General features: G+C 53.0%; 8 protein-coding genes across 8 annotated transcripts; 5 read left to right on the plus strand and 3 right to left on the minus strand.

Moving 5' to 3' along the window:
• Window positions 1–9: 9 nt before the first annotated feature.
• J4E84_000548 (uncharacterized protein) lies at window positions 10–1,498 on the plus strand (the record flags this gene model as incomplete). Its single annotated transcript, XM_049383186.1, has 4 exons — window positions 10–291; window positions 351–773; window positions 821–1,236; window positions 1,294–1,498. The coding sequence occupies 4 exons, from the start codon at window positions 10–12 to the stop codon at window positions 1,496–1,498; spliced, it is 1,326 nt and encodes a 441-aa protein (XP_049248704.1).
• Window positions 1,499–2,897: 1,399 nt separating this feature from the next.
• On the minus strand, window positions 2,898–4,330 carry J4E84_000549 (uncharacterized protein; the record flags this gene model as incomplete). Its single annotated transcript, XM_049383187.1, has 2 exons — window positions 2,898–4,197; window positions 4,251–4,330. 2 exons carry the CDS (start codon window positions 4,328–4,330, stop codon window positions 2,898–2,900), a joined length of 1,380 nt encoding a protein of 459 aa, XP_049248705.1.
• A 453-nt stretch (window positions 4,331–4,783) lies between these two features.
• J4E84_000550 (uncharacterized protein) lies at window positions 4,784–6,160 on the plus strand (the record flags this gene model as incomplete). Its single annotated transcript, XM_049383188.1, has 3 exons — window positions 4,784–5,018; window positions 5,111–5,572; window positions 5,622–6,160. 3 exons carry the CDS (start codon window positions 4,784–4,786, stop codon window positions 6,158–6,160), a joined length of 1,236 nt encoding a protein of 411 aa, XP_049248706.1.
• A 5,092-nt stretch (window positions 6,161–11,252) lies between these two features.
• Window positions 11,253–12,255, plus strand: RPS18 (ribosomal 40S subunit protein S18B; the record flags this gene model as incomplete). Its single annotated transcript, XM_049383189.1, has 4 exons — window positions 11,253–11,256; window positions 11,405–11,429; window positions 11,766–11,971; window positions 12,023–12,255. The coding sequence occupies 4 exons, from the start codon at window positions 11,253–11,255 to the stop codon at window positions 12,253–12,255; spliced, it is 468 nt and encodes a 155-aa protein (XP_049248707.1).
• Window positions 12,256–14,929: 2,674 nt separating this feature from the next.
• On the minus strand, window positions 14,930–15,879 carry J4E84_000552 (uncharacterized protein; the record flags this gene model as incomplete). The annotated part of the gene is made up of 2 exons (XM_049383190.1): window positions 14,930–15,756; window positions 15,807–15,879. 2 exons carry the CDS (start codon window positions 15,877–15,879, stop codon window positions 14,930–14,932), a joined length of 900 nt encoding a protein of 299 aa, XP_049248708.1.
• Window positions 15,880–16,491: 612 nt separating this feature from the next.
• On the plus strand, window positions 16,492–18,180 carry J4E84_000553 (uncharacterized protein; the record flags this gene model as incomplete). Its single annotated transcript, XM_049383191.1, has 2 exons — window positions 16,492–16,969; window positions 17,021–18,180. The coding sequence occupies 2 exons, from the start codon at window positions 16,492–16,494 to the stop codon at window positions 18,178–18,180; spliced, it is 1,638 nt and encodes a 545-aa protein (XP_049248709.1).
• Window positions 18,181–18,862: 682 nt separating this feature from the next.
• Window positions 18,863–20,776, plus strand: J4E84_000554 (uncharacterized protein; the record flags this gene model as incomplete). The annotated part of the gene is made up of 1 exon (XM_049383192.1): window positions 18,863–20,776. The coding sequence occupies one exon, from the start codon at window positions 18,863–18,865 to the stop codon at window positions 20,774–20,776; it is 1,914 nt and encodes a 637-aa protein (XP_049248710.1).
• A 219-nt stretch (window positions 20,777–20,995) lies between these two features.
• On the minus strand, window positions 20,996–22,833 carry J4E84_000555 (uncharacterized protein; the record flags this gene model as incomplete). Its single annotated transcript, XM_049383193.1, has 5 exons — window positions 20,996–21,532; window positions 21,587–21,692; window positions 21,747–22,263; window positions 22,326–22,734; window positions 22,786–22,833. 5 exons carry the CDS (start codon window positions 22,831–22,833, stop codon window positions 20,996–20,998), a joined length of 1,617 nt encoding a protein of 538 aa, XP_049248711.1.
• Window positions 22,834–23,914: the final 1,081 nt, after the last annotated feature.

Raw genomic sequence — 23,914 nt, forward strand, 5'->3', positions numbered from 1 at the left:
TAGTTCAGCATGGCACCGTCGCGAGAGACTACGTCCGTCATCGTTGCTGGTGGTGGCGGGACGATAGGGTCGTCGACAGCCCTACATCTCGTACGCTCAGGATACAAACCTTCAAACATCACAGTGCTAGACACGTACCCAATACCATCGTCACAATCGGCTGGAAATGACTTGAACAAGATCATGGGCATCCGCTTGCGGAACAAAGTGGACTTACAGTTGAGTCTGGAGGCGAGACAGATGTGGAAAGAAGACGATCTGTTCAAAGAATATTTTCACAACACCGGTCGAGTGAGTATTTCAAGCGCAACCTAGCAAGAAATATATTTAGAGACTAACGGTATTTGCAGCTTGACTGCGCCCACAGTGAAAAGGGTCTCAAGGACCTCAAGCAAGCTTACCAGGCTCTTCTCGACGCGGGTGCTGGCCTAGAGACGACAACAGAATGGCTAGATTCGGAGGACGAGATCTTGAAGAAGATCCCACTCCTAGATCGCGAACAGATCAAAGGTTGGAAAGCTGTCTATAGCGATGACGGCGGCTGGCTTGCTGCAGCAAAGGCCATCGATGCCATTGGTGGGTATCTGCGCGATCAAGGCGTCAAATTCGGCTTCGGTGGAGCAGGATCCTTCAAGCAGCCTCTTTTGGCTGAAGGTGTGTGCGTTGGTGTTGAAACGGTGGATGGCACAAGGTATTACGCTGACAAGGTGGTTCTTGCGGCTGGTGCATGGAGTCCCGTGCTTGTCGATCTGCAAGACCAGTGTGTTTCGAAGGTATGTTATTTCAGCTCAGCTAACTACTTCCAAATTAACGTCTTCAGGCATGGGTATATGCCCACATTCAACTCTCTCCCAGCGAAGCCGCAGAGTACAAGAACGTCCCTGTAGTCTACAACGGTGACGTGGGCTTCTTCTTCGAGCCTGACGAACACGGCGTCATCAAAGTCTGCGACGAATTTCCAGGCTTCACACGCTTCAAGCAACATCAGCCTTTTGGCGCATCGGCACCAAAGCGCATCTCGGTACCTAGATCTGCTGCGAAGCATCCCACAGATACCTATCCGGATGCCTCCGAGGTCAGCATCCGCAAAGCTATTGCGACGTTCCTGCCAAAGTTCACAGACAAAGAGTTGTTCAACAGACATCTGTGTTGGTGTACAGACACAGCAGATGCGGCACTTTTGATGTGCGAACATCCTGATTGGAAGAATTTCGTGCTTGCTACCGGAGATAGCGGGTGAGTTTCTTCCTCGTTACGAATGCTGTTTTGCTGAGTTACTGACCTGATATGTAGCCATACCTTCAAGCTACTTCCAAACATTGGTAAGCATGTGGTCGAGTTACTCGAAGGTACACTGGCAGATGACCTCGCGCATGCATGGAGATGGCGTCCTGGTACTGGTGATGCGCTGAAGTCAAGAAGGGCGGCTCGTGCGAAGGACCTCGCGGACATGCCAGGATGGAACCACGATGGTGAGGCGCCTAGGTCGAAATTGTAATGATGTGCAAACGAAGATGGAAGACAGGGCAGTCTAATTCGGAAGGTGGTATGAATCTAGTGCGCATCCTCCTACGTATCTCCACGTCGTGCCTTATCTCCGGAGGTTTTGACTCAGACAAGGCGGTTGAGTCATCTTCAATACTCGCCTTATCTTTATCAGCTTCTGCCTAATAGTACTGGAGTTGAATAAAGGCCCTCACAATCCAACTGGCAATCCAAGAATCTGCAGTCTTCTATTCAACACCTATCGAGCTCAAGATGGCTGCCGAACTCGACGCCGCCTATATTGCTCGTCTTTCCTTGCACGATCCTCGTAACTTCAGCATCCAGCACGCCCAAACCCTCCACCGTATAAGGCTCCTCCAGCAATGGAATATCTCTTATGGCTCGAGGGTGCTCGAATTAGGGTGCGGGCAGGGAGATTGTACGACTGTCCTTGCTTGCGCCGTTGGCGAGCAAGGGAGCGTAGTGGCCGTCGATCCAGCAGACTTGGGTTATGGTAAGTCCTTCCGAACTATTTTTTTTTCTTGCTTTCCTGGTAGGCGTATAGACGTAGTGGGTTTATGACCTTTTAGGTTCTCCGTATACCCTCGGCCAAGCACAAGATCACATCTCACAAGGACCGCTCGGAAAACAAATCACGTGGATTCAACAACCCCCCCTGGAATACCTCTCTTCTCTTCCCATATCGTCTTCTATCTCTTCGGCACTCACCAGCAGCGACAAAGCTTTTGACGCGACAGTGCTCGCCCACTGTCTATGGTACTTCCCCACCCCCTCGCTCATCCTCTCCACCTTCCGTGCCATCAGACAGCACAGCAAGCGTCTTCTCCTTTCTGAATGGTCTTTGATAGCGACACATCCATCTGCTCAGCCTCATGTACTAGCAGCACTTACGCAGGCAGCGCTGGAGTGCCGTAAAGGCAACAGCATCTCGAATGTTCGCACTGTCTTGGGCCCAAAACGACTCATCGAGCTGGCTTTAGCGGCCGGGTGGCAGCTGGAGAACGAGACGCGCGTGCAGAGTGACGAGGGACTGATGGATGGACAATGGGAAGTCTCCGCTTGCCTCTCTCCCTCTTTTGAGAGAGAGATAGAGGTGAATGTGAAGGATGAGAGGGAACGGGGAGTTATTTTTGCGTTGCGAGATGTATGTGAGGCAAGCCTAGAAGGCATCCAGGGGGGCAGAATGGGAGTCAGGGCGATGGATGTCTGGGTTGCCAGCTTTGTTTGATCTAGCAAGTTGAGCACACGGTCGGGGGACCAAGTTAAATCCCATTACCATTTACCGCCTACTCTACATGACGATTCTAGTGATACATGTACCTTCACGCACAAGAAATAGATTAGAGGATACCTGGAAAACACATGAAGCTAGTAACGACGGACAGATGGAGTCAAACTTTGTGTGCGCTGCCAAGACGTGCCTTGTAGTTATACGCTGGCTCTAGCAGACTCAGCGGCCTTGCGAGAATCTCGCATGACAGACTCAAGGTTCTTTCGCATGATTCGCAGTGTCTACGATTGGTATGAGCTTGGTCTCTCGCTGAAAATAATGGACCACTTACCCGTTTGCATCGCTGCCGAAACGGACCCCGCGGCATCTCTTTGATCTCTTTGGCCTTCATCTCCAGCCACTCTTCTGGAGTACCCGCAGTGAGGTAGTAGTTGAGTTGTTCGGAGAATACGTCTGCATCGTAATCTTCGGTTGTGCTGAAGAAGTCGTAGCCTAGAACTTTGACATCCATGTTGGCCTCGCGAATCATCAAGAATACTGGTTTGATGGTTTCGAGAGCCTGGAAGAGGGCCAGATTCCATTGCATATCTGACTCCAGATATATCTCAACACTGAGTTCTTGACGATCTCTCAGCATCAGCAGACTCTTCATGTTGTCGTACAATGCCCTGCATGCTATCCATTTTCCTGAATAGATATTACCATAGTCCTCATCGATCGTGATGACGAGACGTCGTATAGCATCCTTGAACGAGAATGCCATGGAACCAAAGCGGTCGCGTTCAAGGTAGGCGCGGACATAGCGATAGTCAAGCTCAACGTTTGAAAGGTCCTTGAAGTACGTGGTTGCAGCTTCAGATGCGAACTCCTCGCCCACCAACGCGGCGTTTGCGAAACGTGGCACAGGGAGATATTGTACTCCTGTGCCAGCTTCGTCGGCGGAATGATATTTGGGGACAAATGAGATAGCGTCGTTTAGGCTTCTGATGTGCTCTTCTGTCCACTGATAGTTGTATATCTGGTCTCGCAGTTCGCGAGGGAGCTTCTGGAGGATGATTGCCGTGAATGATTGGCATAGCTGCAGATCTGCGCAGGCCGCAGCGACCTGATAGATAGGGCGCTCGACGGCCTCTCTTTCTCTCATGAGATGACATAGCTCGGGATCGCGCTCAAAAAAATACTTGATCTTCTCACGTCTAAGTGCTGCTTCCTGCACGGCAAGGCGCTCTTCTCGCAGTTCAAGCCCATCATATCCTGGTACGTCGGTGTGCATGAACCAATCCCAATCGTCGGTTCCGTTTACAGATCGCATGATCTGGTCCTGCCTCGTTTGGACATTTTTCTGGATTTTGTTGTAGCTTGGAACGAGTTTCTTGCCTTGATCGTAGAGACCAAGAACACGAGAACGATCTCCAGCATTCAGACCCCAGAGCCGATGGTCAATGGCTGGGTCTGATAGCCTAGGAAGTTTTAGCAAGACGAGACGGACGTATAGAGCCGAGCAGCATCGTACGCAGGCGGTTGTCTCGCTGCTGTCGAGTCGGACCGATGTGGCACCAAAGTCGCCTTGAACTCCATCTCGTGGCCAGACATGTCGCTCGCAAGAGTGCTACAGAAAGAGGATGAAATTGAAGGATGAAATTGAAGGATGAGATTCTGTTTATGAATTGTTCACTTGTCCTTGCCACATATTAGGCCTCCTGCTGCATTCCGGCTAGTCCCGAAGGAGGCTTACAGCGCCTACGTCATTCACGAGTTGGAGACAGGCACGACTCCACTAAATCCTCATGCAACCAGCCTCGAGCAGGATTCTTGTGAGCCCGCACCGAAAATGCGCCGTTGCATCCATGAATGGTCTGACCTTGTTCATCCGCGCGCAAAGGGCTGGCCTAACCACCGCGCATCGCACTACACCGTTGACAACGTCCCAACCATCATCGGACGCTACCAAGACGGAACCAGCATAGCTACGCTTGCCTATAGTGGACCTCCCGCAGCCATCGCGTGAGCGCGCCTGCCTTTGCGACAACGACTCTGGACCACGACATGGCGCAACAATTCCTCGCTGACCGCAATGGCTGGCTGTCGTTCCGGAGCAGCACGCCCGTGCTGTACATCACAGCCGAAGACGCCGAGTTCGACATCGAGACTATGAAGGCGTGGCGCGACGAGGGCTTCATTGTCGAATACATCCCTATGGGCAAAGGTGGCAAGCAATACGTGCAGACGCTTCACAAGCTGGGGGACAAGATGGGCATTGGGGAACGCTACGCAATCGTGGGTATACAGCCCTTTCACACTCTGGCGCATGTCACGAGTATACGTGCTCTGCGCCAGCACCCTCCGACTCATGTACTGACCATGGCTCTGTAGCATTCGGTGACGCTGCAGCCGTATGTCTAGACGTCTACTCGGAACCCAAAACCGCCACCTCGAAACTCTGCTCCCTCATCGCCTACTATCCGTCCTCCATTCCCGATACACGTCACCGCTTCACATCGTCCTTTCGCGTGCTCGTACATCTAGCCGAGGGCACATCCGGAAACGACATCACCGTTGGTGTGACGCGTCGCCCCGAAGTTCTTGGCATACAAGGCAAGCGACGGACGGTGCAGAAGCGCGTCACGCACGGTATTGGCGCGGGAGGCTTACAGGACAAGATACTGTATCCGTGCTTCACATACGAGGGCGTTGATGCAGGCTTTGCAGAGCACGATCTAGATGAATACGACGCCGTGGCCGACGCTATCGCATGGAGCAGGAGTTTGAGCACTGTTCGAAAGGGCTTCAGCGCCGAGGTAGATCTGGAGCGGCTATGGGAGGAAAACGAAGAGCGTATGCATGGCGACCAATCGTATCTATTGTAAAAGCTAACACTCAACAGAAAAGTACCGCGGAAAATCGCTCGATAAGATCCTCGAAACCTATACCAAAACCCCGACACCATACGTCAACTTTACTCCGACTATGACCGGGGCAAGCGGCCATCCAGATCTCAAGCGCTTCTACCGCGACTACTTTCTCAAAACGGCCCCACCATCAATGCACATGCGGCTCATCTCGCGCACAATAGGCGTCGATCGAATAGTAGACGAACTTTACATCCAGTTCAAACACACATGCCAGATGCCCTGGATTCTTCCTGGCGTTGCACCAACAAACCAGAAAGTCGAGATAGTCGTGGTGAGCATCGTGGGATTCAGAGCTGGAAAGATATGGTGCGAGAGGTTTTACTGGGACCAGGCTTCTGTGCTTTTCCAGGTCGGCCTCATGGATCCTGAAGAGGTGCCTAAGGAGTTCAAGAAGAAGGATGACAATGAAGATGGTGGGCTCGAGATGCTACCAGTTAGTGGAAGTGAGGCAGCGAGGAAGGTTATGGATGTGGAGAGTGAAGAATTTAATGACATGATTGATGACTGGTGAGAATAACGGACATCGCGGTGTAGTTTTGGTAAGTCAATGTTGGCCGTTCTGGCTTGACCAACTCTACATTATATTTGAATAATAAACAGCATGATCAAGAATGCCTCTCCATGAACTCCCATCAACCTCGTCTTCATTGTAAGGCTACAGACAATGAAACGCGCAGCCGATATATACCCTTGCGTACGCTTTCAAGATTCTGAAAAATTGCATCATCCGATACGGCTTTATTCTCCCTTGCACTCTTCAGCCCTGACTACCCGTTAGCACTCAGCGCTTCACACGACCAAGCTGATCTCACCTTCCACAAGATGGCCCTAGTAGAACTCATAGACAGAATCATACAAGCCGTTAAGCCCTGCGATTCTAAACCGCTGAGGTATATAGGCATTCGATGGTGGCTCGCGGATCCTATGTACACCGTCACGTATCGAGTATGTAGGCCGGTGTGGTACGTCAAAGTCGTCGTCGTACGCCTCATACGCGTCATCTTGTTCATCGTATGTACGCTGGAGGAGTTGTGCATACTCTCGATCCTGATCCTCTTGGCGTCTCCGATGGGCACGAGAAGGTTGTGCTCGGTCTCGCAGCGCTTGCCAAACGCTACGGGATGAATGGCGGTCTCGTCCGTCCGTAAGCCGTTGCATATCAGTACGGCCGATTGGTTCGCGGGTGGCCTGGTGAGTGTCGCCTCTATCGTTTCCCGTTCGACGTGCTGCATCGGCTATCCTACGGGTATCCTGAGCCTGTGGATGATGTTCTGGGTTTCGCTGCAGGCGCTTCCGAGCACGAGGAGTAGCGGACCGGTCATCTGCACCATTCCGTCGAAGTAGACCTAGCTTGACCCCAGCCTGTCCGGGTAGTCGCAGTAGAGAGGCCACAAGACGTTCTGATCGAGACACTAGCCACCTCATACGCTGACTTACTAGCACATCCCAATCGGATTGACGGGCTATAACGCGCATAACCTCAGAGGGTACTTGCACTGGTCGCTGCTGGGGTGGTTGGACCCGTTGCTCTTGGGGTTCTTGACTCCATCGGACCATGCTGTCTTCTCGAATGAAGTCTGTCGGTACTTGGACCCGTCCTTGCTCGGGTTCTTGGCTCCATCGAACGATGTTGTCTTCTCGAAGGAAATCTGTCCGTACTTGGACCGGTCGCTGCTGGGGTTCTTGGCTCCACCGAACCATGTTGTCCTCTCGAATGAACTCTGCCAGTACTTCCATTGGTAGCTGTGGGATCCCTTGGCTTGTTGGAATTACAGGCTCTTCTCGCACAACGCCTGTAGGTACTTCGATTGGTGGAGATTGAACCTCTTCGCTTGTTGGGACAGTAGTCTCTTCTCCATGTAGAGGCGCGCGGCAATTAGGACACAAACCATTGCCACTTTCGATCCAACGTTTTACGCATTTTTCGCCGAAGATATGATGGCATTCGAGAATTATAGGGGGGTGATTGGCGTCGTATCCTTCCATGCATATGGCACATTCGAGAGACTCGAGGGAAGAGAGGAAGGCCTGTGCATCTGTTGGTTGCGTCATGGTGTTGGTTGAGATGGCACGCAAGAGAAATAAGTGCTGGCTAATCCCACCCAACTGTGGAGGCGAAAGAAATGCTTGGAGAGTCGACTCTAAGTACAGCTGAGTAGCTGGGAGCTGCAGTCTCCCTCGTGCACGACCTCTTTGGCGTAGACTTTCACTCAGCCCTGAATCACATCATGAGCCAAACTATTTTCACTGGGACTGGCGCAAGCAGTACAACCCTTGAAGCAGTCACGATAGATTAAAAGATGAGATGAATGTTGACAAACGGGTCTTCTCGAAGATCGCGAAAGGCAAGCAGAGTGATCTATTTGTATACATTTGTGCTGAAAGAAAACTAAGAAACAGCATATCGTGGGGCGTGATGGTGATTTAAGGAATGCATCCGAGGCTATCTGGCTCGTAAGACCAGGGAAAGCTCGTGCAGCGTTAAAATGAAATGACCTAAGAGACCGTGGTAACTCGCCGTAGCATCGTATACGAAGGTGAAATTGACGAGTGAAGAGCCCCTGAGTTCCGGGTCTTGCGGAGCCTCGCAGACATATCGAGACTTCAACCCTGTGATCTCACATCTGCTTCGGGGCTCGGTGGCGATCCGGTAGGCGAGCTAGCGTGTTCCGGTATATCGCTCCGCTCGGTCTCCATCGCCACTGGCAGCTGAACTCTCGACCCTCCTAGCTCTGTATCGTATAAATAGGACGCCCGATTCATCGAGTTACGAGATAGGCGATTGCTTGCACGCGCCCTCCCCATAGCGATATTTCTGATAGCACCGCCAGTCGCTGCCGAGTCTATCGATAGTCGAACCTCCGCCCTGTTCCGAGCATACTGCTGCCATTCGTGCACAATACTGTACATCGAAAGAGGGCGCGAAGACTCAGATCCGCGGCGATCTCGATGTAAGGTATCGATCAGTAATTGGTGTGTGGTAGGAGCGATACTGATTCGTTCAACAACGGTTTCGGCGTCTGATAAATTCGCTTCGCTCATGCTCAGTGGACGATTATGGAAAGTCTGCGTACTTCCCCGAAAGACGTCCCAGTAGTCGTGAGTGCCAAAAGTGTTTCCAACGAAAGCCAAGGCAGAATGACGTCTGGTAAGTGGACGATGAGACAACAGCGAATCTTCCGAAAGGTTTGCCTGCGTTCCACTATTGATCATGACTGGGTCACTGATCGGAACAGTGGACACGGCATACTGTGTTCTGAAGTCTGTTAGTTGCCTGCGGCCCCATTCCCAACGCTCTTGTGGAGATAAAGCATGGATCGCCTCAAGGTCGAGATCTTGGAGCGAAACCAGCGCATTCGTTGCGGCAGCTGACCGGTCGCGGACATTAGGAGACTCCTGAGTTGATTCGCCTTGGAGGTCGACGTGAGTCTCTGTAGACTCAGCCAGGGATTCCGAGTTTTCCACGATGGGCGCTATACCAGCCGGTAAAGATCCCCCGACTTGGCGATGGCGATCTTGGTCGGAGCTACTCTCAGGGAACCTTGTAACTGGGGGACTGGGCTTTGATTTGCGTAGTCGTGCTGTAAGCCTCATACTGAGGCGAGAGAAGGCCTGCCGACCTTTGGACCAAGCGTTTTGGCGGAATGTCGCATACCTCTGGCCACCCGAGCGGATATGGCTGAGACCTGAAGCTTGTTCCCCATTACTGGATTCAACAGACACTGGCCCTGGGTGACTGCCGATGGATGCTGGGTGTTGCTGGGTGTCTCTCTGAGCGGTTGACCGTACAGATGTCTCCCGGGATGGACCGGCCGGTGTGCTTTCCGGTATGACGGTAAGAGTGGGAGATAGTGTGGCGATAGGAGTGGCAGACTGTATAGCCCGAACCAGAGTTTTGCGGAAATCAGCCTCAGCTGCAAGCGTCTCCGGCTCTAGACTCTTTGTAGAGAGAAGAGACAGGCGCGTGCCATTGAGTTTTCCGAAGGCCAACCACAATTTCTGGCATTTGTGGCAATACACATCACCGAATTCAGTAGAGTCGCCCGAAACCTGAACATGCACCTGTACAGATCTGTGGTGATGATGGCAGGTCGAACAGTTTCCACTGAGGTTCAGTGCCCAACGGCCTTCGGATAATCGTGGGACACTTTCGACGGAGGAGATCGTGTCATGTCTGGTAAGCTCGACGACGGGTGCGGTTCCAGTAGTAAGTTCATCATTGGTGAACGATCCGTCTGTAATAATGTGGGCCCGAGAATCCATCTTTGGAAGAAATGTCCGGGTCGTTGTCAGGGCTAAGCGATGAACCGGCTTCCACGACTGTGTTGCCCAGAAGAGTTCTTCGCCTGATGCATAGGATGATCCGGTCAGACAAATACAGTGACCGAATTGAGTAGAGTCAGTATAGTGTGAGAGTGTATCCGTGGCTCAAGGTCGAATCAGTCTAGGGTAGGCTGTATGGATAAGTTGGATGAGGCTGTGAAGTGCTGTCTTTACAAATACACACGGGTGTAGCGGAGCTTTTAACAGCCAGGCATACATGTGGCTGCAAGGCAGCTACAGCCACAGATACTGTGTGCCTACTTCCAGGCACCATACATCCTGGCAAATGACTTGACGATGTGGGAAAAGTGTTGAGGTCGAACGGTGGCGCAGCACGCTTAGAGATGCTTCGCCTCATAACGAACCTATGGAGGTCGATAGAGTTGGGGCGGGAACTGCAAACTGTGACGTAGGAAACGTGTGAAATTCACCGAGAGAATACGGTGAGGTAGTCCCCATGATAGACAAAGAGCTTGCTAAAAGTGCTTCCAAAGGCCGTCCTGGATAAAATAAGCATCGAGACGATACCGAGCGCGACCTCTGGTACACGCGAAGTACGACACGAAGACGTACTACGCGGAGGACTGGATGCGATTGAACGTGCTAGCCTTGAATCACAGGCAGCACTCGTGATCGAGACATAGCTATCGTGCCTTCACTGTTAGGTCATGTCGTTGCTTTTTCCTGTTGTTCCGTAAGCATGCCCAAATGCGTGCGAAAGAGACGTGTGCATTGCCAGGCAGCGCGTCGCCTGCTCGCGCACACAGCCCCAAACTGTCCGCACTGGGACTGCATGGGTGACGACGGGAGAACTATGGCGGCAGGAGCGGTGAAGGAAGACGTCACACGCGAGTGCATTGACCGATAGTTTGCGAGATGAATTATATCGCGCGCGAGCGATGGGCGGCACGCAAAGCACACAAATTGCAAGAGCACAGCTCATGCGAGGAAGGGACTGAGTCGGTGTGAGCAGGTCGTCGTCTACTCTGCAGCCTCAAGCCCCATGGAATCCAGACGCACATGAACTCCAACAGCAAAATAGAATCCCAGGATGTCTCCCTCTGCTCACAATGCAGTTGGCGCCTCACTCTTCCCACATGGCCCCGGGGGGTAGACAGAGGAGCGGAGTGGTTTTGCCAGCGGAGGCCCAAAGCGGTTAGAACGCTCGCACGTGCCATTTCCCTTGGCAAGCCAACACTCGCAAGCGAGAACGATCGAAATTCCTCCCACTGTAAGAGCATCGACAACACCACATCGACGACGTACGACAAGCCGCCATCATGTGTGAGTATACCCGGATTCTATCGACTCATATCAGTTGTTGCGACCCTGGCTTTGATCGCGCCGAGTGTGCCTCACCCAGCGCGTGGAGTGGGGTCGCAATAATTGATGTTCAGACACTCGTAATAGAGGCATGCTGACAACTTTCCAGCGCTCGTCTCCGGAGAGAAGTCTAAGTACGTTCATACAAGAGCCTGCGATTCCCCGTTCAGCCCTCGGCTTCCTTCGCATCGAACCGCCTAGTCCTATGAGTCCACACGACCTCGCAGCCGCCTTCCAGTCCGACAGCACTCAGAAGCCAATGGGAGGGAATAGAGTAGACAATCGTACGCACCAGGCGTTGCAGAAAGATGAAGGGAACTATCTGTGCAAGGGGAAGCTTTGTTGTGCTGTTCGGGCTGGAGTGGCCAATTGCGATGGCTGATGGTTTTCGGATTGCGGAGGTCTACGCATAGAGGCGGCGCACAAACGCAGGCACATTCGCACAATGAGAGCAGTGCTGACTTTACCAGCTTCCAATACATCATCCGTTTGTTGAACACGAACGTCGATGGCAAGCAGAAGGTCATGTACGCCTTGACCAAGATCACGGGTGTCGGTCGCCGATACTCCAACTTGGTCTGCAAGAAGGCCGATGTCGATCTGTCCAAGCGCGCTGGTGACCTCACCTCCGAAGAGCTTGAGCGTATCGTTACCATCATCCAGAACCCCCTCCAGTGTACGCCACGACCATCTCTCTAACATGGATAATGACGCTGACACCCTGCAGACAAGATCCCCGCCTGGTTCCTCAACAGGCAGCGCGATATTGTCGATGGCAAGAACAGCCAGGTCCTCGCCAACGGTGTCGCCTCCAAGCTCCGTGATGATCTCGAGCGCTTGAAGAAGATCCGCGCTCACCGTGGTCTCCGTCACTACTGGGGCCTCCGTGTCCGTGGTCAGCACTCAAAGACCACCGGTCGTCGCGGCCGAACCGTCGGTGTCTCCAAGAAGAAGGGTTAAAGGTTTTCGCATGCGCTGGGCAGCTGGGGCTGGAACATGCCTTTACGAAATGGGTGGTGCACTTACGGTGTTTATCAAACGGCTTTCATTGGCTTTCACACTTACACTTCATGCGGCAATGCACGATATGAGGTGAGGTGATGCGGCACGGTTAGGGTTGGCCGAATACAGCCTGTACCAAAATCACACATTCAAATTTCGACTTGTTCCATCATGATGCGTATTCGCTCTCGACAGTCAAGGGTTCCGCATCAGTCATGTGAGGGAGCTTATTGTGTGGCGCCTAGAATAGGCTAGTGATTGGCGACGAGGACTAACATCGCTTTGCGCCCACACTCCGCTCACGAGGCACCACGTCACACAACGACCACGCTTCGGCGCACTAGAGTGTTCTGAGTGCTGGTTCTTGTACTGAGTGGACATTGTCATCGGCACGATCCGCTAACGGCGTCTAGGCTGGTCACACCTGCTTTCCAAAGGGCACATTGGACAAACCCACGAATCATGATCCCCATCGAAGCTGCGGCACCTGGCGAATCTTGGGTGCGAGACAGGCCTTCCTATCCTCCATACTCTCCCAATCAATTATCCCAGTCCAAAGCAACCTATTCTACTCGATTTATCAAGCGCCAAGTGTGGAGTGCGTTGTGTCCCGCACATGCTGCAACATTTCAACCTCGCGATCGTCGGCATCTGCAGTGCCAGTGCGTCCTGCTCGATGGTACGCCTTCCCCGCTATTTACGCCTCTCTCACAGGACGTGACTCGGAAGGCCCGTAAAGTCTTCCTTACGGCGCCGAAGTCGTGGCATGGTTGCATATTTCACCTGCAGGGCCAGTGAAAGGGCCGCATGGCTGAGGTGAGTACTGTGGATATAACCCTTCCTGAAAGCGCGGGCTTTCGCTAGGCCGTCGGAAGGTCTCTTCTTTGCGTTTCCTCTTTTCGTATTGAGTTTCTTGTCCGGTCGCAGTCAGCGCTCGATTATGACGACACTTATCCGGACTCCTTCGCCCAAGTTGCGCATACGATCGTTGTCCTTCGACTCGCCCTCTTCGCGTATCACTGACACGCCCCTTGACGATGGGCCTCTGTCAAAATCAACGGGCTCGCTCATTACACTCTCAAGCTACGATGCCATCAAAGCCGCCGCACAGGAAGCGTTACGCTCCGTCAGAATGCTACTACCCCTGAATACCAAACTGAGCGATGATTCAATGTTTTCCGACGCATCCAGCCCCGCCTCCTCAGCAGCAAGTTCTCCCAGCTCGGCTGGAGGCGGTATAGAACTGTCCACCCCACCACTGTCCTCGTCCCGTCGTCAACGCCCACGTCCTCACCCTCTACAATTCGCACAACCGACGAGCCATGAGAATGCACTCGTCCCGGGACCAACCTCACCATTTCTCTACCAAGATACAAGTTATGCAATGTACTCGCCGTGGCTGGTTCGTGTAGTACTAGACATGTACGACGTCAGGGGACTGGACTGGATGGCCATTGCGGATCCAATTGAGCGGGTATGGGGCGTACAAACTAGTAGCGCTGATGTCCTTGGGATCCTGAGTGACAATGGGCGTGTGCTCAATCGGCGCTGGTGGGACTGAGCAAGCGACTGAAAACGTTGCTGCAGGGATGAGGAGACGCACTGAGCGCGCTCGATGTCATCTGAGATGAACCGCAGTGTACGGCGGGGATGCGAGCGCTTTCATTGCCTCTCGGTCTTTACTTTCGCTATTTCTTACTTGTTGTGTACCGGCGCTCCGTTCTCAACGCATGTTTCAGGTACGGCATTTGCATGGTAACGATTACGACTCACGACTCTTATTCACGAACGCACTGCGAAAACGAGTGCGTCGTTCAGATGATAACGAGGAAGCACGAAGCACAACTTAACGATGACATATTTACGAACTCACGATTAGCATACATGAAATGTAAAACTACAATCATGAAGCAAAACTGTTCCGCATATTCGCAATTAGTTCTTCTTAGTGATACAAAAGGTGATAAAACTAGATCTTACCAAGTATCCGGTCGGTATACTGTGAAGGGATCTAATTAACCTGCTCAGGTTCATGAGGCCCGGTACCCGGGCTTGACTGCCCCACGCAAATTTGCATGCGGGAGGATGCAAGATCATGCAGCTCTCGAACAGCTGTCCCGCAGCGAGTGGCTCAGCGACGATGCATCGGGACCATTGCAGATAGCAGTCTGAAGAGGGGAAGTTTGGGAAGACATGACGACACAGCGAATGAGAAGCGAAGTCGTGGTGCGTCTTGTGAGGCTTACGATTTGCATGGAATAGGTACAGGGATGACAGTCGTATGCATTGGAAACCACAAGCCGCTACCCATGAACTTGCTCTACTACATATCATAGTGCAGTGCCTACGGCGAGATCTATGATGATTTGCGATGGTCTCTGACTCTGACGCTCCGGCGGATGGAAGCATATAACGCATTTCCCTTGGTGGTGTAGCCCGAAGCGGCATTTCGTGGACTTGGAAAGACGTGCAGGAGGACTGCAGTCGCCCTGTTCCTTGCAATCCATAGAACAGAGTGTTTACCCCTCGCGGGTGTATGGAAGCGCCTTTTGCACAGGCGTTCCTGTCCTTATACAACAGCACGTGAGGACGAGCATGCTGCGCGACGCGTGCTGGCAAGACGTGTCACCACTCAGTCGTCGGCACCGACAGCCATCTCGAGAACCTCGACATTGCCCCTTCCTTTTGTTTGGCCCTCAATCAGCTCGTTCAGACCCTTGAAGGCTCCAGGCTCAACGAGACCCACTGCCTCCCACTCGGCGCCTATTGTGTCTTGACTCTCGATCTTCTCCATGAAGGCCAATATCGCATCCTTGACAGTACCGGTAGTTCCCTTCTCTTCAGTGCCCGCTGGCGCCTTGGGCGCAGTCTTTATGGATTGCTTGAGGACGGACGTCGGACAGGTGACGCGCAGTTTCATCTGCATGCGGGCGACAGGTATCGGCTGGTGGGCGATGAGGGCCTTCATGGCGAATAGCGCCTGCGACTTGGCTGACTTGTTCGTAACGATGCCGGTCCACTTGGGCAGTTCCTTCGCTTTGGCTTTGTCCTCACCATCTTCCTTGCTCTCGCCCTTGTCTCCCTGTTGCGTCGCCGCTGCCGAGCTCAGTTGATCCAGCGCCTTCTCGATCATGCCTGTGGTGTAGACGCGCTTCGTCTTGGGGTCCACGAGTTTTCCCGCCACGATATCGATGACTTCATTCTTGGTTCGCTCCAACTCGGCGTTGCGCTCCTTCTCGCCTACTTGCAGCTCGCCGTGGTCTAATATGTCGGTGATGATGTCTTCGAGCGACTTTTTGGGGAAGGCCTTTTCGAGATCGGCTTTGGGTGCGACTTGGCCTTTGGATACGTTGAGGAAGACATTCTCGATTTGCAGTACGTTGGAGATGTCCTTCTCGATTTTATTGCGCCATTCGAGGACCTTGTTCTTGTAGCATGCGATTTCGAAGCGCTTCTTGCCTGCTGGTCGTTAGTGTACAGAGGCATAGACATGGGCGGGGGTTGCGCACCCTTCTTCATGCGCACCAGCGAGACGTTGGTGAGTCTGATCTGGTTTGACGGCTGGAACACTCCGACAGGCATTTTGGCGGATTATGGGGGTTGATATGGGTATAGTGTTGACTGAAGTGCAGGTGTTTGGCGCAAGTTGCAAAAGTTGCATTCCATTTTGGTGGGGTCTGCCGCCGATGACATGCGCAGGTTCACTCACTACGATCCCACGCGCGCTAAGCCCAATCCGGACCACATGCATGCAGGTCCGGCTCTAGCTTCCCGGTCCGCAGAGAGAGCTCGGCAGCAGCATCTCGCCACGGCTTCCATCTCAAGGTGCCTGGAATGAGGCGACTGGCGTAATGATGTCTATGATCCAAGTCCCCGGCCGTCTGGTGTCCTGCCACAGGCGCCGATCAACGCTATCGTGAAACGCTAAGCCGGGCATGTGATGCTGGCCCCGGGGAGCTTGGACTCCAGCCACGCTGATAAGCTGTCGGGATGCGTCATGCTCCGTTGCCTGGACAAGCCGCGCCTCCTCCACACGAGCTATCCATAGCTCGACTTAACTCCACCCATCCCATCTCTCTTCCATCCTTTCTTCCTCCCCCATCACTCATCGCCTGCTTCTTCATTAAAACGTAGAGGCACCCTTCTCATCTACTTCATTTACCGCTAGAGCTCCGGAAGCTCAGCACCGCCATCATGAAGGTCGCTGCCTCGGCGCTCCTCGTTGGAGCTGCTTCGGCCGCTGTTGGAACCCAGCAGCAACAGGTCCTGAAGTTCCCCGACTCGTTCAGCGAGCTCAAGGAGTCCTCATGGACCAAGCCTCTCCAAAACCTCGAGGAGAGCCTCAAGTCGCTCACCGGCGAGGCTCGCGCCGTCTGGGACGAGGTCGCCATGATGTTCCCCGAGAGCTTTGAGAAGGCCGCTTTCTTCTCCGAGCCCAAGCCGCACACGCGCAAGGCCGATAGTGAGTGGGACCACATCGTCAAGGGCGCCGACATCCAGAGCGTCTGGGTCGAGAACGAGAACGGCGAGAAGGAGCGCGAGATCGACGGCAAGCTCGAGCAGTACAGCTTGAGGGCCAAGAAGGTCGACCCCAGCGTCCTCGGCGTCGACAAGGTCAAGCAGTACTCCGGCTACCTTGATGACGACGAGGAGGACAAGCACCTCTTCTACTGTGAGTACCTGCATGACCACCACAAACACACCTGTGTCTAACGTATCCCAGGGTTCTTCGAGTCGCGCAACGACCCCAAGAACGACCCCGTAGTGCTCTGGCTCAATGGCGGACCTGGCTGCTCCTCGCTGACTGGTCTGTTCATGGAGCTCGGCCCTGCTTCCATCACCAAGGACCAGAAGGTCAAGCACAACCCCTACTCGTGGAACGCCAACGCCTCCGTCATCTTCCTTGACCAGCCCGTCAACGTCGGATACTCATACTCGAGCGGCTCAGTCAGCAACACTGTCGCTGCAGGCAAGGACATCTACGCCCTGCTCACCCTCTTCTTCAAGCAGTTCCCCGAGTACTCTCACCAGAGCTTCCATATCTCGGGAGAGTCGTACGCCGGTCACTACATCCCCGTCTTCGCCTCCGAGATCCTGTCCCACAAGAACCGCAACATCAACCTCCAGTCCGTCCTCATCGGTAACGGTCTGACCGATGGCCTTACTCAGTACGAGTACTACCGCCCCATGGCCTGCGGTGAGGGTGGCTGGCCCGCTGTCCTTGATGAGTCTCAGTGCCAGTCCATGGACAACGCCTACCCCCGTTGCGCCAGCCTCATTGAGAACTGCTACAACTCCGAGTCCGTCTGGTCCTGCGTGCCTGCCTCGATCTACTGTAACAACGCTATGATCGGTCCTTACCAACGCACCGGTCAGAATGTCTACGATGTCCGCAAGCCTTGCGGCAGCAACTCTCTCTGCTACGACGAGCTTGACTGGATACAGGGCTACCTCAACAAGAAGGAGGTCATGAAGGCCGTCGGCGCTGAGGTCTCCAACTACGAGTCTTGCAACTTCGACATCAACCGCAACTTCCTCCTTCAGGGTGACTGGATGAAGCCCTTCCACCGCGTCGTTCCCGGCATCCTCGAGAAGATTCCCGTCCTCATCTACGCTGGTGACGCCGACTACATCTGCAACTGGCTAGGTAACAAGGCTTGGACTGAGGCGCTTGAGTGGCCCGGTGCCAAGGGCTTCAAGAAGGCCGAGATGGAGGACTTCAAGATCGACGGCGACGGCAAGACTGTTGGCCAGGTCAAGTCCAGTGGCAACTTCACCTTCATGAAGCTCCACGCTGGTGGCCACATGGTTCCTTACGACCAGCCTGAGGCGTCGCTTGAGATGCTCAACAGGTGGTTGTCTGGTGACTTCTGGGAGTCGTAGATACTTTCCATGTAGATTAGCTTGGTTGAGATTGTCATGTAGGAAACCGATTCGCAATGATTGGAAGGATTCCCGTTCGTTGCTTGTATCATACGGGCTTTATTTGCTTCGTGTTATCAGGAACCAATACAAATAAACGATCACATCCAACTATCATCCGCCATGCTCATTTCATCAGTGTCTGTTTTATATAAATCCAACATTATCACGTGCCCATTGTCGCTACCCACGATTATATTCAACTTCGTCAACTGTGGCTTTTCAATATTGCAAATGATAGTAGCACTGGTGGTGTGTTTAGGAGTGAAAGTAGAAAAGATATTGGTACGCGATGAGATTTTCGGTTCACTTGTTCCGCTCTGACGTAATTCCCAGGTACCCTTCACATGCGTCTTTATCGATGTCATGTCCAAACCTTTCACTTGGTAAGGGCAGCAGTATTTGCAGGGGTCTGAGAATCGCCATTACCAAGGCACTCATCACTCACCTTCTCCACGCTTCGAGCAGTGGTTGTTGTTTACGTCCATTTAATACTTCACTTTTCCCCCAATACGCATAAAAATATACTTCCTTAGTACCATAGCACCCACCTGAGTACTTCAGCCTACAAGGATTCTTCTCAACTCACATTCGCCACCAACCTTACTACCGAAAGACTGAATTTTCAAAGCCTACCACCAACATGACATCAAAACGCAAAGCCACCGACTCGCAGAATGACGGTCTTGCCTCGACACCAAAGCGTCCGAGAGTAGCAGCGACAAAGGAGCCGCGAAGACAACCTCCCAACGTCGCCGGTAATGGGGATGCTAAAACCACGAGTGCTCCTTCTCTCCTACAAACACGGCCCTGGCTCACGCGTGCTCAACCGATATCCGAACAAGATCTCTTCATACTGCACTGTCGCGACAATCTGGTTCCCGGCGCGACTGGGCCAAAAGACTGGCATGTCCTGGCCGAAGAGTTTAACGCACGATTCGACCACGAGTTGAAGAAGCCACTGGCCTATAACACGTTGAGTAAGCGATGTGGAGCCGCGAGGAAGTTGTTTTTGAAGAACAACCCGGAATATGCCGGGGTGTGCGTTTACCCAGTTCCTCAAGTAGAAACTGGGACAGAGGAAAGATCTGGAGGCCCAGACACAGTGGACTCTGATAGAGATGACAGTGAAAGCGATACAACGGATGAGGATGCAGATGCCATGCCAAACGGCAAGACCGCGGAACCGCAAGGAGGATCTGCTACTCAACATCTGGAAACCCCTGTCGCAACACTGCCAGCCCACAAACTCCCGACGCCTGTATCATCCAGCCCGCCGGCCCGTCATGAACATTCCTCTACTTCCAAAATTACCACTCTCTCGCCTGGTTCCTTCAACCCCTCTACCGTGGAAGAAAGCTACATACCGCCTAATACCCGCGCAAAATTCCACCTCCAGCAGCGCACAGACGAAAGAGTCACATTTCGCTTCTCCGACCCACACGAACCAAGCCTAGCCAGCGAAGATGCACAATACGTCGATACAAACACGCTGCTTTCCATCTCACCATTCTACGCTCGAACATCAGCAGAAGATCCCAGGAATACCGTCATCACTGTACCAGATTACATTGCTATACGAACAGTGAACATCTTCATTCAGCTCATCTCGCCGGAACGCGCAAATGAGCTGCCCACACACTATCTCTGGTCAGCCAAAAAATATGTCCCAGGCGTGTACGATCGCTATGGCGCTATACGTGTGGAGAAAATCATCTGGACTGTAGACGCGCTTCTCGATCTTTTGCTTTTCGCGCAGTGGATGGAAGTGTACTGGATCGTCGACATGGTGGTCGATCGACTGCACTTCCTGTTTGCCGAAGAAGCGCGATGTGAAGACATCTTTGCAGACATGGGTAAGCCTGTCGATGGCTACGTTAATATTGCTGGGCGGCAGGTGTTCGTTGGAAGTAAACTGCCACCCGTGGACAATACGCTGGCTCGCGTGACGGCCAAGGACTTTGAGAGAGACTTCATGGTACTGTTAGCCGAGATGTCAGCAAGTACGCCCGTATGGAGATTTCTCGCAGACTTGCTCTACGCATTAGGCGAGGAGGTGAAAAGCGCTGAATGGTTTCCGGCCTTGTCAAAAGACGTACAACGTATATTGTCTCAACCGGAAGAAAACTATCTTGACGCAACGACTGCGCGAAAGGAGTTTTGCGCGCGATATCACCATCATGCAGTAGGCTCGGAAACTTGCTACACAGCCCACCGCGTCCATTCGGCTACCCATAACATCGATGCTCTATATGCTTCATCGTCTCCGAAAGCGCTGATTCGTCTCTCCGAAGGACTTGACTCAACGAGTAGTCTGACTAGCATCATGTACTCCAGCACTGGCAATGCCAGTAAGTTGAAGCAGGACAACTCGACACAATCTATGCTAGACACAGAGAAGATGGTATTGGACATGGAAGGTCGTCTATACGAGGCGAAGATGGCGATGCAGAAAGCGCGAGTCGCTGGTGAAGATGAGAAGAAGGCTGCCACGGAGGAAGCGAACAGGATCGCGCGGTCGATGTACAGTCACGAGGCGTCCGCGAAGGGGCAGTGAAAGTCTTTTAGATGAATGTATTTCAACTGTTCATTTTCATGCGTTCTGCTATAGATTGTTATGCTTATTTCCAAAGCTTCTGAAGATGAGCATTTTCGCAGAGAGCGGTAGATACATCAATCTGATTAATAAACATTGCAAATTTGACTACTAAAGCAGTAACAACATGTGCATGTATACTGGAGAGCGCGACATGTACACTATTTGCTAATGAGAGGCTTACAGCTTCTCGACCTCAAGAACGTTGCCTTGCGCGTCGGTGGCGAGCCTCTTCTTAATAAGCGACGCGTTCCTCGGGTTCGGCGCGTTGAAGATGTCATCGATCTCCTCGAGCGTGCGGTTCTTGGTCTCCGGGATGAAGAGCCAGACGACGAAAGCCTGGACCGGGCACCAGCAGGCAAAGACGATGTACAGCTTCCAGCCAATCTTCTCTAGAGCAATAGGATAGGCGAATTGGTTGATCAACATGGCTGTGGTAAGCGCCAAGTTGGAAAAGGCCATACCCTTGGCGCGCATCTCGAATGAGAGCACCTCGACGGGGTAGAGGGCTTGGAGCGGAGTAATACCAAAGGCAAAGACGGCGTTGAAGAGGAAGACCAATGCTACGAAGGCATTACCGGCAGGGATGCTTCCGGTCTTGTTCTGGTAAGAAACAGCGCCGATGGCTCCGGCCCAAATTACTGTCACGGTCGAAAAGGTACCGATCAGCATGGGTCGTCGACCCAGTTTGTCGACGCAGAGAGCTCCCACGACAGCCTAGGCGCCAGCAATCAGTAATCGTACATGTAGCTTTTCTGTGAATAGACTTACGAAGGCAAGCTGCATGCAGCTCTTTCCCAAGTTGATGTTCATCTTCTTGATCTCGTCCGTGACGCCTGCAGATTCGAGAACACCAGAGATGAAGTAGTCGACAGCACTGTTTGACACACGATTAGTGACTTCGTTTCTTGTACTAGTCGAGCAGACTTACCCATTGCCTGCCCATTGACCGAAGATCGCGACTATGCAATTGCAAGCGAGGCGGTAGCGCGCAGGACGAGTCTTGAAGAGAGAGCCGTAGTCCCACCAGCGCTTGTCTCCTCCGTCCATGTTGAGGTATTCCTCGTATTCGCGAATCTGCATGGAAACCCAGATGCTGTCCTCATTGCCGCAACCATGGTACTTGGCGAGAGTCTTCTTAGCCTGGGTATGTTTGCCGCGGGTGTACAGCCAGCGAGGGCTCTCTGGAAGAAGAAGAGGTAAAATAACGAGTAAGGCTGGGAAGAGCATCTGAAGCCAGACGGGAATCCTCCAAGATTGGTTGCCCGCGAGATTGGCGGACCCACGTGTGACACCAGCAGCGAGAAGTGATCCGACGAACCAGAAAGTATTGTAAAGACCAGTGATGATACCACGGTGAGCTGGATGCGCAGTCTCGATGACATGAAGCGGACCAGCGGTTGTCATGATTGGGACTGCGAAGCCGAGGAGGAAACGACCACCCATGACTAAGGAGGAACGCGAAATCAGCATAAATCTCATCGAGACGTCGTACGTGGGCGTTGCTTACATTGGCCGACAGGGTTGGACGCAGGAGCAGTTGACTGGATGATGACACCAGTGCAGCCAAGAACTCCGCCAATCATCATACCAATGCGACGACCCCAAGTGTCGCAGGCGGGGCCGATAAAGGGAAGGGCAACAACACCACCAATCTGGTACATGGAGGTGACGATACCAGCCCAGGCTCCAGTACTCTCGACGTTGTAGTACTCCTTGAAGGTGTTGTTGGTGAGGAGCGAGTTGAACATGGATCCGTCGAACCCGTTGCATGTCGAGCAAAAGAATCCCACAAATGCACAGACGTAGAGCAGCATAGCAGAGCTGGAGAAACGTTGAACAGGCTCCTTCAGCTTGGCTTCTGCTATGGCTTCAGAGCCAGAGATGATGGCGATGTCAGCCACAGCACCTTTGTGGTCCTGGTAGGTGTAAGTACAGTCAACGGCTCGTAGTTTGAACATGATACTTACGCCATTCTCTGAGGTCGTCGTAGCATAAGACTCTTTGATGTCCGACATTGCTTTGGTGGAGACACTCCAGATGAGCTGTGTGGAATACGTCTGGGAAACGGGTGGACTATTAAACAAAATCGGATATGCACAAGGGAAGGACCTCAAAGACCAGACTGCCGGGCTATGGCCCGCAATGTCCGGCTAATGCTGCATCCCAGCGGCGTGCTGTCGGACTCGCAGTTCTGGAAATATGTTCCCGAGCTAAATGGACACGGAAGGCTCTGGCCCGCATCCTAATTGGGAAGCGGCTCCAGCATCTCGAACAAGCCTCAACCGTCCCGTTCAAGCGCATGCGCCACATACTTGGGAGAAGTGTAGTATCGAGAGGCATAACTATCGGAATCGTGGACCGTGGGCAATCGTGTTGGCTGCTGCACGACAGCTGCCACTAGGCCAAGACGATCCCAGTACGCCGACAAGGTCCCTGATAGCGAAACAGTAGAACGCGGGGAATCTCCTGGTGTTCACAAACCCGGGACATATCCTTGTCATATGAAGGTATCCCATTTCGCCAGTCTCGACAGGGCTACTCCAACTTGCAACAGTATGGGGGACAGATCGCCTATCCCCGCGTATGCTTTTGGTCTAGAAAATAGAAGGGCAATCCTTCAAATTCAGCAGACAATGGCCAACACTAGCTGGAATGTAGATCGCCCGTGCCAACGGCGGCGCTGGGCGAGCTCAGCACAAAGCTATCAGCAGGATCATGCTGGATGAGGCATTGAAGGCTGACGCAGGAGGTGACCCCAGGTGATAGAAAGGCTTGTCTTGATAGTAGCGGTTTTATCCGCGAATGAGCTCCGATGTCGAGGATTGGCGCGAGCGCAAGCGCATGGCACAGCACATGGCCTAGGGCGGTTGCTGACGCATGATTCTGCATGACAGTCGGCTGGAAGCGCCTCGTTGCATGCCGGGGGTCTCAAGCAAAATTCGATTAGATGAGAGCTAGGTGTATGCACATTGGCGCGTTATGGACGAGTAATGGGGTAAGGATGTCGTGGTGCAACGGAGGAGCCCCCATCACTCGGTTGCCCAGCCGTAAGCGACGGCGCTACTGTGGCGTTCCCGAGGTTACGACCAATGCGGA

The sequence above is a fragment of the Alternaria hordeiaustralica genome, assembly GCF_023758085.1.
Source record: "Alternaria hordeiaustralica strain BMP 2776 chromosome Unknown scaffold_1, whole genome shotgun sequence".
NCBI lineage: Eukaryota > Fungi > Ascomycota > Dothideomycetes > Pleosporales > Pleosporaceae > Alternaria > Alternaria hordeiaustralica.